Below are 17058 nucleotides of genomic sequence, written 5' to 3'. Positions count from 1 at the left end.
CCCTTCAATTCCAGCCACTCGCTTCTTCTCTTCCAGAGCCCCCCCTTTCCACTTTTAGCACCTCAGTTCGATCCCAGCTTTCCTACTCTACTGTAAGTTTATAGTAACGCTCAAAAAAGAGCAGCCCAGGAAATAGCTCGGCGCTGGCAAGCGTGGCACTACATAATTCAAACGGATAGCTCCGCAAACACCCCGCGCGCGTGACCTTCCTCTACCGTATGCATTATATTTATGAATTTCTTGGTTTATTTTGTAATTTCGATTTTTGCTCACCTCGTCCTTCAAAAGGCCTCCCCCTCTTTCACCTTCGTCTTCTTTTTCAAGATGCAGCAGCAGGAGCTCCTTCCCCTCCGCCATAGCCGCGCTCCCTCCATTTCAAGGCACCTCCCGTCAGGTTGTCCCCGTCTTTGCCGGCGCTCTCCTCCCCCTAAATGGTGCTATCGACATGAAGATCTCTGCCGCACGTCAGGACCCGCTAAGCTCGTTGCACGGCGAGCAACCTGTAGGACATCTTTGCAGGCAGTATTCGAACATGGGAAGCTCCGCCGTGGAATCTTTGGAGTGTCCGAGAGAGAAGCAGCAGCTATGGTGGACTCGCTTAGGGCCCGATTTTTCCACAGACTCTCCCCCTCCTGACAGTCATCTAATGTCTAGCTTCATCTCTAACGATGCCATGTTGACAAAGGAAAGGCAGGCTTGCCTCAATCCACAACCGTTTTGGAAGCCCTTGCCAGGAGAGACTGATCTGCAACATCAGTATTTGGCACAGGCAACCCCCACACCGATTCAAGGTCAGTGCCAAGATTACAAACAATCTATCTTAGAGCAACACCTCACACATGGTGATGCAGACATTGCTATGGAGCAATTGTCAGAGCATAGACATGCTGATCTCTCATCTTCAGATGAAGAACACCATTCTCAGTCTTCAGTCCTTATTTCTGAGTGTCACTGCGAGCATCAATCTGCAGAGTTTGCTTCTGAAAACCGTTCTCTAGCTCGCGTGAAGCTTATGTGCAGCTTTGGGGGCAGAATAATGGCTCGCCCTGTTGATGGAAAGCTTCGGTACGTTGGGGGTGAGACTCGCATTGTTGCAGTGTGCAAAGGTGTTCGTTTTGCTGAGTTTATGTCGAAGATGGCACAATTTTATGGTTCCCCCTTGGGCCTGAAATATCAGCTCCCAGATGAGGACTTAGATGCCCTTGTTTCTGTCTCTTCAGATGATGACTTACAGAACATGATGGAAGAGTATGACAAGGTTGGATCTTCTGGTGGCACAGCTTCTCGGCTCCGTCTTTTTTTCTTCTCAACCCCTGCTGAGGTTGAGGTCGCAAATGCGCAGTTTGAGGGGGAGGATGTTAGCTCCTTGCCAGATCAGAGGTATGTGGATGCAATTAATGGGGTCTCTGGAAAGCTTCATGCAAACCTTTCTGAAGAAGATGCGATCGGGATGCGTCATGTGGATGTTATCAGCACCACTGAGGGGGGTGGAAGAGTTGCATCTCTTGAGCAAGCCAATGAAATGACCCAATTCTCAGCACCATCCTCATCGCCATCATCTCCTCTGGCTTCTGGGCAGCCATCTTACCGCAAACCTTCTGGTTTATTAGATATATCTCTTCAGAACCTGAATGAAAGCCTCAGCAAAAGCAGCATGGCACCCCTGGGGCCTGAAGGGGATATTAATCAAGAAACTTTGGGGAGCTCCTCTGCCTCACCTTTTCACTATCATTACGAGCATCCTCATCATGACTCACAGTTCTCCCAGACTGTGGATTCTCCACATGCTGATGGATCAGCTTCCCGGTATGGTGAGAACCGACTTGGCGCCCGCATTGATTCACAATCAAAGCTTGTCCGCCTACCTGACCATCACACAGAGTACAGAACAAGTTCGGGAGGGCCTTCAGAGCATTGGCATGACGTTCCATTTGTGCGTGATGCTCCTTTACCTCAAGGAGATTACCAACGCCCAAGTCAGCAGCATATACATCCACATCCTCCATTGCAACAATCTCCTCATCATCATCAGCATCAACATCAACATCAACATCAACATCATCAACATCAGCATCCGCATCAACATCAACATCAACTTCATCAGCAACAGTATCATCATCATCACCAACAGCAACAGCAGCAGCATCACCTTCACCACCAACATCAGCATCAGCAAAGCTGGTATCCGCAAAATGAGGGGGATGCTGGGCATGGTGAGCACTCCCATCAAGACACTCATAAGCAGTCCCAGATTTCCCATCAAGACGTGCATAAGCAGTCCCAGATTTCCCACCAACATCACCAACTTCCATATCATCACCTGCGTCATAATGTTTCTGTGCTCGATAGTTGCCCTTGGAGTTCCGAACACCATGGAATACCCCGGTCTACTCACATGAGTACCCAAGTGCTACATGGTTTGGCTCCAGCACCTCCATATCAAATGGGTTCAGCGCCATCTTCACCGCGAGTAGGAGTCTATGATTATCAGGGTAAATGTGCTTGTGGTTTGCAGCATTCCCAGGTACACAGGGGTATTACTGTCTCTATTGGTGAACAGACCTACACTCGATGGCCACACTTTCAGGGTGATCAGGGTTCTCGCAAACAGGCTTTGCGTAGCTCTTCCAGGTTTAATGATAGCTATGGAGCTGATGCATTGGCATGGCAGCAGGCTAACCATTCCCTATTTACAACTGAAACAGAGCACAAGGAACTTGTCAACCTTTGGCCTCAAAATCATGGGAGATACCCAAGGGATTTTCAATCCACAGAGTGTCAAGTAAGAAATCGAAATTCACAGTATTCTGAGCCACTCGGCCACAATGGAGAAAACACACCAACACATGATCGGGCTGAAATAAGCAAGCGATGTATGTGTATCAACTGTGTGGACAACCGAAGACAGCAGGTGGAAATGGCAATGGGGCACTCTGCATACTCGGAAGTATCTGACCAGACATCAGACTGGTTTCTACTCCACAAAGGGTTCGAGCCAGAGAACGGAAGAGTCTCTGCCAGCAGAAAAGTGTTCCCTAGGGGAGCTGTGTTCAAGGATGAGGAGCAGCATGATGATGAGAGAATTTGTGAAGTTGAGTCAGCGATCTCTGTTTCTCAACCACCAGGGGATCCTGATTCAAGAAGGCTCATGGCAGTACATGTTGATCGTACTAGAAAATCTCAGCTATCTCCTGGTGCTATGACCGGCAGATTTGCAGTACCAGATGAACCACTAATGCCCTCTGCACCGAGAGCATCTGATTGGCCTTCAAAGTCGGGATTGGCCAAAGCTTCTTCGGAAGTGACCAGCCCCTGGAATGTAGCACCTTTGGAGCCTAGAATGTGCCAGGAGGTGGTCCCTTCTCAGCAGGGGCAAACTCCACTGGGCAAGGATCTGCAATCAATGAATGTAGTCCATAGCTCTTTTGCAGTAGTGGAAGGAGGGGAGAATCTCGACAGAGGTGGTCTGTTATTTGAGGCACAGTTAACTAATAGTGGTGCATGCACGCCGCTCTCCTTCTATGGTGACAACTTTCCCGGTGGTGTAGGGAGAGTTGAAGGTGATGCCCTCTCTCATCAGTCTGCAAAGTCAGGACTTGATTACGTAGATCAGGGGAGTAATGGTATTGCTTCTTTTGCTGGACATGGAAATACTCATTTGTTGAGTCCTGATGTGATCCGGTTGGGCTCCACGGCTCCAGCACCAGCTGGTTTGCATCCAGCCTTGGTTTCCGGTAACACTGAGCAGACGGTGGCCTCCCCCGTTTTTGATCACAGCCCTCTTAGCAGCACAAATATGACAAAGTTTTCTTTTGCTACTGGCAAGTCTACAGTGCTTCTACCTGAAAGGATTCTTGACAAAGAACCTATTACAGCGGGTATATCTGCAACTGGGGTGTTGGCTGATAGTATGGCATCCTCAGTCTTAGACCTCTGCTCAGACGACATACTTACCTGGGAGATGTCAGATACCGATCAAGATGCAACCTATTTAGATTCTCAAGCAGTGCCAAAAGAGGTAGACAATGGTTCCAAGGTGAAGTTGGAGACAAAATTGGGCACATTGGAAGCAAGTTTCATTAAGGTTCCAGTGGCTGAAGCTGACAGGGACGGCTCGTCTATAAATGAAGTACACACTCCCAACGGTTACATTGAAGCAGCAGTAGATAAGTCTAGTGCAGCCAATAATCATCCAGAAGACATTGTAAACGAGGAATTACGAGCCATACAAACACGGCTTAGTGGTGGATCTAATAAGATCTCGTGCCAGGTTGTTGTACTTACGTAATTTTAGTGGCAGAATTCAATGAACTCTTCTGCGAGCAGGCTTAGGCTGAGACCTTGCTATCTGACTGCAGGAAAAGGTCTCTGATGTGCAGATGCTGGGTACAGGTGAAAGTAAAGAACCGTCTCTTTCTGAGGCTGAAGCAGAGGCTATTGCTCGTGGCTTGCAGGTGAGCTTTCAACAATTCATGTTATTGTGCACTAACATACAGGACAGCCTAACATAATTTTGTTTTGCCAGATCATCAAGAATTCGGATCTAGAAGACATGAAAGAGCTGGGTTCTGGAACCTATGGAACTGTCTACCATGGAAAATGGAGAGGCTCAGATGTTGCAATCAAGCGCATTAAAGCTAGTTGCTTCACTGGTCCACCATCAGACCGAGAACGTTTGGTACAGTTCTTTAGACTGCTTTGCCAGTTGTTTCTTGATTCATTTTGACAACCTGTTTTACTTTAAATTGCGCTTTTTTAGATGGCTGATTTTTGGAGGGAAGCATGTACATTGGGTCAATTGCACCATCCGAATGTTGTTGCATTTTATGGCATAGTGCCAGATGGTCCTGGTGGAACCTTGGCCACGGTCACAGAGTACATGGTAAATGGCTCATTGAAGCAGGTGCTGCACAAGAAAGACAGGTTTTCTATATTTTTGCGTTATGTTTTCTGTTCAATGAGTAGTCACTACAGTTTGGCATTCTACGGTTATGCCAATCTCACTAGGTTTCTGCCTTTGCGAACAGGACAATTGATCGCAGGAAGCGTCTTTTCATTGCCATGGATGCTGCTTTTGGAATGGAGTATTTACACAGCAAAAATATTGTCCATTTTGATCTTAAATGTGAAAATCTGTTGGTGAACATGAGAGATGCTCATCGCCCTATCTGCAAGGTTTGTACCTCTTACCTTGCCATATAGCAGTGCACATGTAGTTGAACTAAACTTGTCTCTTGAATACATGTCTTTCTCAAGTGTTCTGCTCTGCTCATCTTTTAGGTTGGGGATTTTGGACTCTCCAAAGTTAAACATCATACGCTGGTATCAGGTGGTGTGCGTGGGACTCTTCCATGGATGGCACCAGAGTTATTGAGTGGCAACTCTAGCATGGTGTCAGAGAAAGTATGTAAATTATTTGACAAAGCTAGTCCTGTTTTCTGGTTACTACTTTGGTTTTGGCTGAGTGACAAGCTGTCTGTATAGGTGGATGTATTCTCTTTTGGGATAGTTATGTGGGAGCTTCTGACTGGCGAGGAGCCTTATGCTAATATGCATTGTGGAGCTATTATTGGTAAGACAAAACCCCTTTCAAGGCATGACATCTAGTTTGTGGCATACGTGTTAATCTATACATGGATGCTGCATAGGTGGGATTGCTAATAATACTCTGCGCCCATCCATTCCAAGCTGGTGTGATCCTGGTTGGAGGAGTTTGATGGAGAGATGCTGGTCAGGCAATCCAGCAGAAAGACCACCTTTTGCAGAAGTTGCCAGGGAGCTAAGGGCCATTGCTGGGACGATGAACTTGAAGTGATGGTCGGGAGGATGAGCGGTACTCTATATTGTACATACATTCTTGAACAAGCCATCTTATAGACACTCTTGGTGGAAGTGGCACGGGTCATCTATTGCACAACTTATTCACCTCTTTGTTGAAAATCAGAAAAGGGATTAGCTCAGCTGCTAGTGCTAAATTTTGTCTAGAGAAAATGCAAATGTTTATAAGCGTGATTGGCCGATCAAGCACGTTGCAGCGAAAGAAGATTGGCTACACAATTGATCATTATAATGTGCACAGGCCAATACTACAGTTTTGTTTGTATCATTCAACATCTTGTAAAGGGGAATTTGAAGACAGCAGCAGCCAGCTAGTGCAATCCTGTGCTCTTTTCAGGTGCGTCTGGTACTCCCACATATGATTTGTGGTGCCTGTCTGTTTTGAGCCCGTGGTTCTGATCTTGAAGGTTGGTTGCAGGACTAGCCTGAGCCTCGTTGCTGCGTCTTGTTGCTGCACCTTAGCGGTTTCGTGAAAGCGAGGCAGAGATGTATAGATAGGTGTTTCTCAAAAATCTTGGGAAAAAAAAAGTGATGTTAAAACGGACAAGAACTCTCGCATGTATAGCTATTTGATTCAATATAATCAAGTTTAAATGTTACGTTTTTGAATAGAATGCTTTTAAATGGATTGTTACTTTTATTATTTTTGTTTTGTATTTATCAGTTCCACTTTTTATTGTTATTACGAACTTAGTCCTTTTTTGAAGCATCATTTTTAAGTGTTACTTTTAAAGGGAGTGACTTTTGCAAATCATATCAAGTTTGGTAATGCAGGTCGGAGTTTTATTGAACATTGTGTGTGGTACCTGCGGGTAAATGCTTTCATATGCAGTTATGCAGTGAACTCTGGCCTTTTCATTTATGCCTCGTAATGGCATTTTCTACCAAGGCCGGTTTCTTAGGTGAAGCAGGTTTACAATATGAAAGAGATAACCTTAGCACATGGAAGCGGCAGGCACTCAGCTGGGTCTCGAAGCTCTGTGGCTGGTCGACTGACTTTTGCAGATTCAGCACAACGAACAGGCCAGCAGCCCCGAGCGATGGGTGAACAGGCTGATGCTAGCTGTAGAAGCTGCGATGAGAACTCATGCTAGTGGACAGGTCAGCAGTTACCGGTTGTGTAGCCCAAGCGCTAGCTTACTTTGGCCTCCGGCCAGCAATAAAGCGCATGCCACAGCCATCGCCCCTGTTAAGTGTTGGCTGGCCGTCTGTCCAGCCTCCCATGTGCTCAGTACAAGAGAGGAGGTCATTTGTATGCAGGTACAGTACTCCTTGCTAGGTAGTAAAATTCTTTAGCCCACGTAGGATTTTTACTTTGTGGGGTGAAGGATTTTTAGCCTATGTATCATAGTAGGTATGCAGGTATCCATCTCATGAATTGGGTTGCTTGAAGCTAGGTTTTGGTTCCATTGTGTGTAATCTCTCTTATTGTTGCAGCATGGAGCAATGGTATTTGGCATTTGGTCCTCTGCTCTCATCTGACAATGTGGCTATGGTAATTGAAACCTGACGTACACATGCTGGGAGAACTCATGATAAAGGAAAATCTACAGACCCCGCGCCTTAGGCTAGAAGAGAGGAAACCATCTAAAGAGTGACCTTGAAGGAAAAAGGAAAATTTACAGACCCCAGTCCTTAGGCTAGAAGAGAGGAAACCATCTGAAGAGGGAAACTAGTGACCTCAAAGGTTTCAATGTGGACTCCGTGTGCTCTGTATAAACTGTGTTTTCAACTCTACAATAACCTCGTGGGCTTGTTTCATAAATCCCAAAAGCACTCAAGAATTTGGGTGCCCTTAAACATTAATGTACTTTTAAATAGAATTTTGTGCGCACAACAAAATTTCAAATTTTTGAGCAGAAAAGGGTTCCTGAAAATGCGATCTCAGAAGGTTCTTTAGCCACAGCACTTTCCGTAGAATGGCCTCAAGCTTCTTGAGTTTTCCATGATTATGGGGTTTGCTAAGGTGGTAAGTGTAAAAGGTCGTCAGAAAAAATAAATCAGGAGTCCTAGGAAGCAAATGCAAACTCCATACCGAGTTAGTTTACTCAAACCTAATACAACCCTGTTCAAGAGTGAGTAGATTATCATATGCCGAGTCATTATTGGGATTTGACTGTTGTGGTGATGAACTTATTACTCAGATGCTGGTGGCTTGATGAGCTATCGATCTAAGTTTTGCTCGTGGTGATGATCTTGATCGGTGGCAATTTGGTAAATTGTTTCAATCGGTAGTGCTTCTGCATTATCAACAATCATTTATACCACGAAATATCATTCTATCTTACTGGGGGATCAATATAGTAGGGGTTTTAGGTAAGCAAACCCCCGCTCTTCTTCGCTTTTGATGTGGGAAATGTTGGCGGGCAAAATAATCTGGAGTACCCAAGTAATATGGAGTATGAGATGATCGATGCAGTGGGGGCTTTAGGTAAGTAAGCCTCATCACTTCCTATTGTTTTATGTGGGAAATGTTGGCATATTGAGTACCCCAGGTAATCTGGAGTACCTGAGATTACTTTTGCATACTCGAGACTACTTTTGCCATCAAGATTTGTGGTGTCTGGTTCTTGATAATGCTCATGGTAAGTAGAGCCCCAGGATCAGACTTTGGGCACTTGCTATTAAGCCAAAGGAAAGGAGCAAATCCTCCTCTCTATTCGACATGCCACTATTATTGAGGGGATCAAGGTGGGGGTGCATTTGGTAGCCATGGACAAAATTGGGTCATGGGACCCCTCACCTTGAGGCGAACCTGAGACATGAAGATTGGTGTCCTAACCACGTTTTTTTTTTCAACACACCAAAGGGCCTATAAAGGGAGGTGCTTATCCCTTCCAATTATTAGCCATGAACTATGGTCATGCAAGGGTTGCATACCATTGGGCAAGAGCCACGGGCAAGCATTACCATGTCCAACTCAATCAAAACCTAAGCACCAGGATGACGAATCATCCATGACATGGGTTGAACGAAAGAAAGAATATCAAGAGTTGAAGAAAACTTTAAAGGAGGTGTATACTACTGAAATGGCAACAATCGAGGAACAGAATAAAGATGTAATGAGTGTTTCATCCCATTACAAAAAATATACTCTCCAAGACCGAAAGATCATAGTGAAACAACTTGTTAGGGAGTTGAAAAAGTAGGGTGAGTCATATAAAGGACCTGAAATTGCAAAAAAATACATTTAGCTGAACCAGGAGAAGAGCCCATACTTGCATACATTGTGAACAACTTGACTGAAGAAGAAGAAGAAGAGCTTTTGCTAAGCTTACTGAAAGAATACCGAGATGTCTTTGCTTGGTCTTATCAAGATCTTAAGGGTGTTGATCCAAAAATTTGTCAACATACCATACGTATGAGAGATGATGCAAAACCAAGTAGACAACGATCATATAACATTTGACAAAAAGATCAAAGAAGAGATAGAGAAGCTTAAGGAAGCCGAATTCATTTATGGAATTTAACACACAGATTGACTGTCTTCAATTGTGTTGGTACCCAAGAAAAATGAAAAATTAAGAGTATGTGTCAATCTCAAAAAGTGAATACAACGACTATTAGAGATAACTACCCTCTTCCAATCACCGAGCTTGTTTTGAAACAAGTTGTAGGAAAAGAAGCATAGCTTTTTAGACAGCTTTTCGGGGTACAATCAACTTTTGATTGATCCAGAAGATCAGCATACAACTGCCTTTGCAACTGAATGGGGTATTTTTGCCTATAAGGTTATGCCTTTTGGGTTAACTAATTCTCCTACCACCTTTCAAAGATTGATGAGCCATTCTTTCAAAGAATATCTTAAAAATTTCTTGGAAGTATATATGGATGATTTATGTGTACACTCATCAATCCGAGCTGGTCATTTTGAACATCTCAATAAGGTCTTTGAAAAATGTGGACTTTTTAGGATTTGCGTAAATCTTGAAAAGTGCATATTTATGGCCAGACAAGGAAAAATTCTTGGACATACAGTGTCTAAAAATGGCATAGCGATCGATATTGATAAAATTCATGTTATTGCTGAATTGCCCAAGATCGACAACAATCAAAGGGGTTCAGGTTTTCATGGGACATTGTGAATATTATAGATGATTTATTTATATGTATGTTATAATTGCAAAACCCATGTATGGTCTGTTACACTCTTTGTATGGGCTGATGCGTGTAAAGAATCCTTCATGAAGCTTAAACAAGCTTTCACTACAGTCCCAATATTAAAAGCACCAGATTGGAATAAGATATTCCATGTACATGTTGATGCTTTTAATTTTTCCATTGGGTATATATTAGCTCAGCCAGGGGACATAAATATCAATTTTTCCATTTTCTATGCTAGTAGACAGTTGAATGTGACAGAGAAATACTATATAACCACCGAAAGAGAAGGATTAGGGATGATCTATGCCGTAAACAATTATAGATATTAAATTAGCCAACAAATTTGTGTTCTTTGTGGACCACCAAGCTTTATTGTATTTGATCAACAAGCCATGCAACACTAGAAGAATACTGAGATGGTTCATCATTCTTTTGGAATTTGATTTCATTGTAGTTGTAAAAAAAGGCACAACACACCAAAGAGCAGATCATTTATCAAGGATTATCTCAGGAGAACCACCAAACGGAGTAGAAGATGATCTACCAGATGTTTAGTTGTTCTTCGTGGAAATGGTATCCCTTTGGTAAAAAAACATGGTTTCGTTGATGACTATAGCTCAAGTGGATTCTCAAATATCACTTTCTATTATACCAGGATTAATTGACTATGTATCAATTACTAGCTGGAAGGCTATACAAAATAAATCAAGATGGAATATAGCTTTTGTGCATTAATCTTGAGGAGAAAACTCAATATCTAAATGAAGCTCACATTACCATAGTAGGACTTCACTTTGCGGAATACCAAACTATGCAACAGATCCTTAGACTTGGAGTAATTTGGCCAACCATGAGGAGTGCTGCTCACTTATTTGTGAAAGACTGTCTTCAATGCCAAAAAAAAAACACTTGTACCTCATGTGCCATTATTTCACATCTCACTCGTTCCTAAGTGGAGTAACTATATAGTTACTTACTTATCAAGCAGAACATTTTCCGAAGATATGTGTAAACACTACCAAAGAGCTATTGAAACTGAAGCAAGAGACTATGCTCTTATGGGAAACCAATTATATCGGAGGAGAAAGGATCAATAGTTGTGTCTTCGTGCAAATAAAGATGAATATATACCCATTCTAGAACAAGCACATGCTAGATTAGCTGGAGGTCACTTTTCTAGTGAACCATCACTAGAGAAATTTTAATAGCAGGCATATGGTGGCCAATAATTTTTGCAGATGCCAAAGAATATGTTCGAAGATGCTATGCATGCCAAACAACAAAAAAGCCAACAAGGGTAGATAGCATGCCATTAAGACCAATGAGGGGAGCTAGAGATTTTGCAAAATGGGGTATATATTTTGTTGGACCAATACAACCACCTCCTTATAGAACTCAAGCTCAATATATTATTGTAGCTACGGACTATTTGACCAAGTGGGCAGAGGCTAAGGCAACTAGGAAGAATGATTCTAGAACCACAACTGCATTTTTGTATGATAATGTATTCACAAGATATGGACTTTCAATAGAAATTGTCAGTGATAGGAGAACTCATTTCCTCAATGAGGTAATTGAGTATCTACTGAGTGAATTTATGGTCATCCATAACAAATCTGCTCCTTATCATCCACAAGCAAATGAACAAGCTGAGCACACGAATAAAATTCTTAGCTCGGTATTGACTAAAGTGGTTAGTTCAAGACGAATTAATTAGGAAATGAATCTACATGCTGCTCTATGGGCTTATAGAGTTTCATTCAAGACAACTTTAAATGCTATATCCTTTAACTTTGTTTATGGTCTTAATGCCATACTACCAATGAAATTTCTATTGCCAACACTAAGGGTAGCTAAAGATATTGAGTATAGAGGACATGAATTGTCAGAGAGGTCTTAAAATTTAGAAAAGTTTGGATGAACAAAGACTAACAGTTGTAGCTCACATCTATGCACAAAAATAAAAGCAAAAATAGTTTTTTGATTCACATCTAGTCACAAAAATCTTCAAAAAAAGGGGACCTAGTTTTAGTTTATTCCCTTAAGCAACACATTCCCAAATTCAAGAAAAAGAGAGATGGACCGTTTGTCATTGAAGATGTATCTCCAAGTGGAGCATTTAAATTGTGCACTTTAGATGGTGAACAATGGCTATGTGGATTAGTGGATGCCGCTTAAAGAAGTACCATTTTCCACTAACCAATGATTTTCTAAAAAAAATGCATACATCAAAGCATAGAAAGATTAAACGATAGTAGTTTGTTGACGAAGCTCAAGAGGAAGCTCGACTTTGAGTACTCAAGAGGAAAGCTGCTTTCAAAAATCAACGAACACCTATTCCCATCAACAATTTGGAACCAGATAAAAGACTATGGAAATCACAAAATGATGCGGTATCAACGGATGATGAATGGTTGGATGGAATTGACTTTCGCATCACAATACAATTGGATGATCATCGCACAAATGCATTAGTAGATACCAACGCTCGAATAAATGCAGTCAATTATTCCACTTACAAGAAAGCTCCAAATCAATCTTTAGCATCGGGAATATCTGTTATCAAAGGATGCAACAAAAACCCAGCATCGGCATTGGGATTGGTTAAGTTGAATGTGATAGTAAATGGATTTTCATTCCCTCATCAATTTATATGCATACCAAATGAACATATGATTCTTGGAATCTCATGGATGCGAACATACAAGGCAATACTAGATTGGGACACCAATCAACTCAAGCTATCCCCTTAAAGGAGGACAACTCTTAGTTCCAATTGCCGAGCAAAGAGGAATGGAAAAGAGGTCTCCCACAAAAGAAACCAGTGAATAATCCATCTACGTCAGTCTCTAGTCAAGAAAATGCTATAAGAAGCATGCAAGGAGTCATGAAAATTTGGGTACCAAAAGCACAACTCAAAGACAATCCGTCTCAAATATGGGTGCCCAAAAACTCATCTACAATACTTAAAGAAATTTCACATCTAACTCAGGAAAAAACATCTTTTTGAACAGAATCTAGCACTAGATGGGTTTGGAAACCAAATGAGTATTTATCTTCTCCACAAACTGCAAAGCCGATAAATCATTGGAATGTTAAATCTCAAAAAACTCCACCACAACAATTCATAAACCGAAAACTGAAATACTAATGGAGAGATACCTCGACCACGAAAACCCTTGAGTTAACTACGCAAGACCCAACTCTTGCACCGCATACTGATTTGAATTGCATTGAACTTCAAAACATGGTATAGCCAACCATGGCTATGCATAGACATGATTGTTCAACCCATGCACACACTCGTCCTGGAGTACTCCATCTAGGAGAGGGGGAAGGAAACTTCATTAATTAAGGACAATGTTTGAAAAGGGAGAAAAAGTTGGATGTTAACGTGTGGTTTTTCCAAAATTACTAATAATGCCCTTAAAAATCATCAACAAAGAAATTTTAGCTGATAAAATTTCTTTGATGAGTATAAATATCATATATACTATAAAAAATTGCATCAAAAAATAATCCTTTGTGCTTAGATATTGGAGCCGAAGAATGGAGAAATCCACCAAACTGTATTAAAATAGTGTTTTTCACTGGATTATGTTAATGGTTGATCTTTCAATTTGATTGTTTCAATGCATTTTATTATTTTCTTTGATTTTTTAATAAACATGTCAAAAATTAATAATAAATAGCAAATGAGCTCAGATGGAGAAATTGAAAATACGTTGACGATCAGGAGGACAAGAACGACATGCACAATTTTTTTTTGATCAAAACGACAAACGGCCTAAATTATGCTGTTAGGACCTGCTTTTGTACAATTCTCGCAGAATGAGGTAACGAAGTCCGATTGAGGAAATTTTTAGGTTTAACGTAGATTTCATGGTTTATTAGGACTAACATGGGAATCAGGGAAAAGTACTTTGGGAAGTCCGAGTATAGATGTCTTAGGTAGCTCAAAATCACCTCATTTCTACTAGTCCCCCCTTGCAGAAGAGAGCTCTCGACCTACGTCGCGTGTAATTTTCGGAGTCCACAGTCATCCATTTTCAGCGTCATATCATACAAAACATGAGGATTAAGTTCTAAAATCATCAAAGAACATTTCTATTCATTCAGGTAACAGGTATTTGTCCCGAGAAAAACCCTAGAATCCAGCTGTGTACAGACTCCTAGGACACAAAAATGACCATAGCGGCCTGTCAGCTCAACCGAATTGGACAAGATTTGAATCGTAGCATGTCCCTAGATAGTAGAACACTTCTATATCATTAGATGACCATTTGGTAGGGATTGAGGGGGTCCCCATGTAAGTAATCTAGGTTTTTGCCAAATGCCAGAATTGACTTCAGGGGCAGCATATAGATAAGGTCTATAAACAATGTACCTCGATGGGTTCAAGAAAACCGTCAAGGAAAGCCCTCTAATAGCAGGAAGCAGCTCGCAGACTACAAAGCGTCATTTTTGAAATGGAGTCAAACTGACTCGGAATGAGCCCAAAATGGATGAGCAATAACGGACAAGTCCATGGCTTCAACAGTGACCAAACACCTCTATACACCAAGTGGCAACAAAAAACGGTGACTTTGGAGTCGACAAGAGCACAAAGTGATGTTGACTTGACAAAATCTTACCAAACTCATTTTAGGACATGTTCATGTTTTAGATGTAATAAAGCTGTGTAGGTCATGTCATTTCAAGCATAAATTTTAGCTTATGTGTGATTATTTACTTTTTTTGCAAATTTGGCTTGAAAATCATCATCATGCTTCACATATCACTTGTACACATCTATTTCATGTCACATGTCAAATATGAGACCAAAATGTCTAGTAATTCTTAGACTTTGTCAAAAAACGCACTAAGTAGCTCTTTAGTCCAAATTTTGAGTTATTTGTCACATTACATCATTTGCCGGCAATTAGACAAAGAGCATGTCAGAGTGGAATTTCCTAACCTTCTTGAAACTGTATTTTTCCTCATTGGTGCAATGCAAGCTGCTGAGCAAGCAAAGTGGACAAAGACAAAAAAAGAAAAGCTGTAGGAGCTGCCACCATATCAGTTGGAGCCCAGTTCTGTGAAGTAATCTACCTGTCGAAGGAACAACTTCAAAAGCACAACACCACAGTCTTCACCAGGAAATTCAAAAGTGAAGATGGAAGCCAGGTGGAGTTGCAAATGCTACCTAAGGAAGTCTATGACGTAGCAGCTGAGCCAGCTATGAGAGAAGCCAACATGAGGTTGCCGGGACTTCAAGCGTTTTATGATCAAGAACCATGTGGAGTAGATTTCCAAAGGGCTTACGAAGTACTGTCGACGATTAAAGATGATGGATCTACCCAGATCAATGATCATCAAGGACAGAAGTCGAGGTGGTCATCAACAAAGATATAGCGGCTGAAGCAGTAAAGCTTCCAACAGAAGGTATGACGATGAGATCAAGAGATAGGAAAACAATTGGAACATTCACAAAGGGTACAACTACCACCACCTTCTCCGATCTTACGCTAAAGAAAGTAGAGGCTCCCACCCGCCTATACCACCATCACTTCCACTTCCTCGCCAAGAAAACACCAAGGTACACTACCCCAAATCACGGTGGCAACCACATTCACACAAGAATTGAAGTCATTAGGTAGACAGACCATAGATCATGCTCAGTATGTGCTTACAACACTCAAGAGCACAAAGAACAAAGGGAAAGCCACATACTTAGGAGCTCTGAAAGTTTTAACCCGAATTGCATACCATGCTATTGGGATGGCCGATAACTTGCCGTTAGCCCCATATTAGAACACATGGATAATCAATGAGAAAGATTAATTCTCTCCACGAGGCACAAGATAAAAAAAGAAAGGGATTTATAAATCAAATGAAGAGTCAGCTGAAAGCTCACTTGAAGCCCATACCAGTGAAGAAAGTTTTGATAATGAGAAGAGATGATGAGAAAGGTAGTGGCTGCTCATCAGGAAGAACCTCCACAGAAGAAGGCGCGGTTCGAAAGGGAAAAGGAAGCTTATGAATGAAGTCAAAAAACTTTAGGTACAATTGAATGTAGCAAATGCTTGTTTGCAATACTCAGAGCAGAGAATCAATGACCAAGTGGAATTTTTAAAGCAAATAAGGGAAAACACATCAGTTGCTTCACTTAGGGGGATTGATGAAGTTTACAAAACTTTAGAAAGAAAATAAGAATTGGAGCTTAAGTTGAAGCTGGAACAAGAACAAGGAAGGGACCTCGCCCTAATGTGCATGCAAAGGGAAGAGCAGTTGCTTAAAGAGATAGAAGAATTGAAAAAGGCCAATCAGTTGCTAAGAGAAGGGAATGTGGAAACTCTAGAGGAGGCAGGCATATCTGAACAACCGACTCTAGAGATACCATCAATCTCCTTTGCTGACATAGAAACACAACCAACTAAAGAGCAGGCAAAAAGTTTTCAATTGCAAGTACCTATCATCACTGACAACATTTAGCATATATATCGGCCAAGGCACCCCCTCGCATGGCATTTGGCAAGCATTGCTTCGCATGACATCCTTCTCTAGCATTTACTAGAGGAACAAGTGCCAATGGTCCAAATCCTCTAAAGCTGAAGAAGATGCACTTAAAGAGAAGATTGTTCAAGCAGTGGATGCTAAATGGAAAGTGACTATGGATTGGGAGTTGAGAGTACTTCATTCTGTCAATGTATCTCATCTCACTACCAATCAAATCAATTCTCAGTGGCATCAACAGTCGCTTTTCATATCCTTTGATAAAGATGGAGCTGTTGCAAATACAAGAAAGACTTTACAAGGATATCCAAGACCAAGGGCCAGGTGCTCTCCACCCCACATGGAGGAAAATTTGGCTCAACAAAAATGCAAGGTACCTCATATTGTTTACAAGGGCACCGACATCAATTCAAAGGGACCCATCATTCTGTCCTGTACCAAGGGTAAGAACATGGCAAGCACATGAAGCACTTAAAAAGAAAAGGACAACTTGTCTTAACTACCCAAAACTATCAGCACCAGAGCAAGGACAGGCAACTGAAGAATACATGGTGAAAACTCTAACGGGCACCATGAACTTCTTCAAGAGCCTCCCTGACCTCTCGTGTGCAATGCTTTTTA

General features: G+C 41.8%; 1 protein-coding gene across 2 annotated transcripts; it reads left to right on the top strand.

Annotated features, from left to right (window-relative positions):
- The first annotated feature begins 314 nt into the window (after window positions 1–314).
- Window positions 315–6437, top strand: LOC147460319 (RAF-like serine/threonine-protein kinase PRAF). Of its 2 annotated transcripts, XM_086511400.1 has the most exons (9): window positions 317–4270; window positions 4359–4454; window positions 4526–4678; window positions 4760–4923; window positions 5028–5175; window positions 5281–5403; window positions 5485–5572; window positions 5649–6175; window positions 6257–6437. In XM_086511400.1, exons 1-8 carry the CDS (start codon window positions 446–448, stop codon window positions 5813–5815), a joined length of 4764 nt encoding a protein of 1587 aa, XP_086367526.1. In that variant the 5' UTR covers window positions 317–445; the 3' UTR covers window positions 5816–6175; window positions 6257–6437. The 2 variants fall into 2 exon arrangements, with proteins under 2 accessions (XP_086367527.1, XP_086367526.1); XM_086511401.1 differs by lacking the exons at window positions 5281–5403; window positions 5485–5572; window positions 5649–6175; window positions 6257–6437 and having other exon boundaries at window positions 315–4270; window positions 4760–4903; window positions 5028–5169.
- Window positions 6438–17058: the final 10621 nt, after the last annotated feature.

The sequence above is a fragment of the Adiantum capillus-veneris genome, chromosome 4 (genome assembly GCF_014529385.1).
Source record: "Adiantum capillus-veneris isolate H3 chromosome 4, ASM1452938v2, whole genome shotgun sequence".
Taxonomy (NCBI): Eukaryota; Viridiplantae; Streptophyta; class Polypodiopsida; order Polypodiales; family Pteridaceae; genus Adiantum; species Adiantum capillus-veneris.
Note: the sequence above shows the minus strand (reverse complement) of the source record. Positions and strands in the feature narration are given on the sequence as shown.

What these genes read in the sequence shown, in the direction of transcription:
- LOC147460319 (XM_086511400.1), top strand. Translation starts at nt 446, where the DNA reads ATGAAGATCTCTGCCGCACGTCAGGACCCGCTAAGCTCGTTGCACGGC. An exon ending in CTAGCATGGTGTCAGAGAAA is followed by an intron (nt 5,404 to 5,484) that starts GTATGTAAATTA and finishes CTGTCTGTATAG; the next exon opens with GTGGATGTATTCTCTTTTGG. An exon ending in GCATTGTGGAGCTATTATTG is followed by an intron (nt 5,573 to 5,648) that starts GTAAGACAAAAC and finishes GATGCTGCATAG; the next exon opens with GTGGGATTGCTAATAATACT.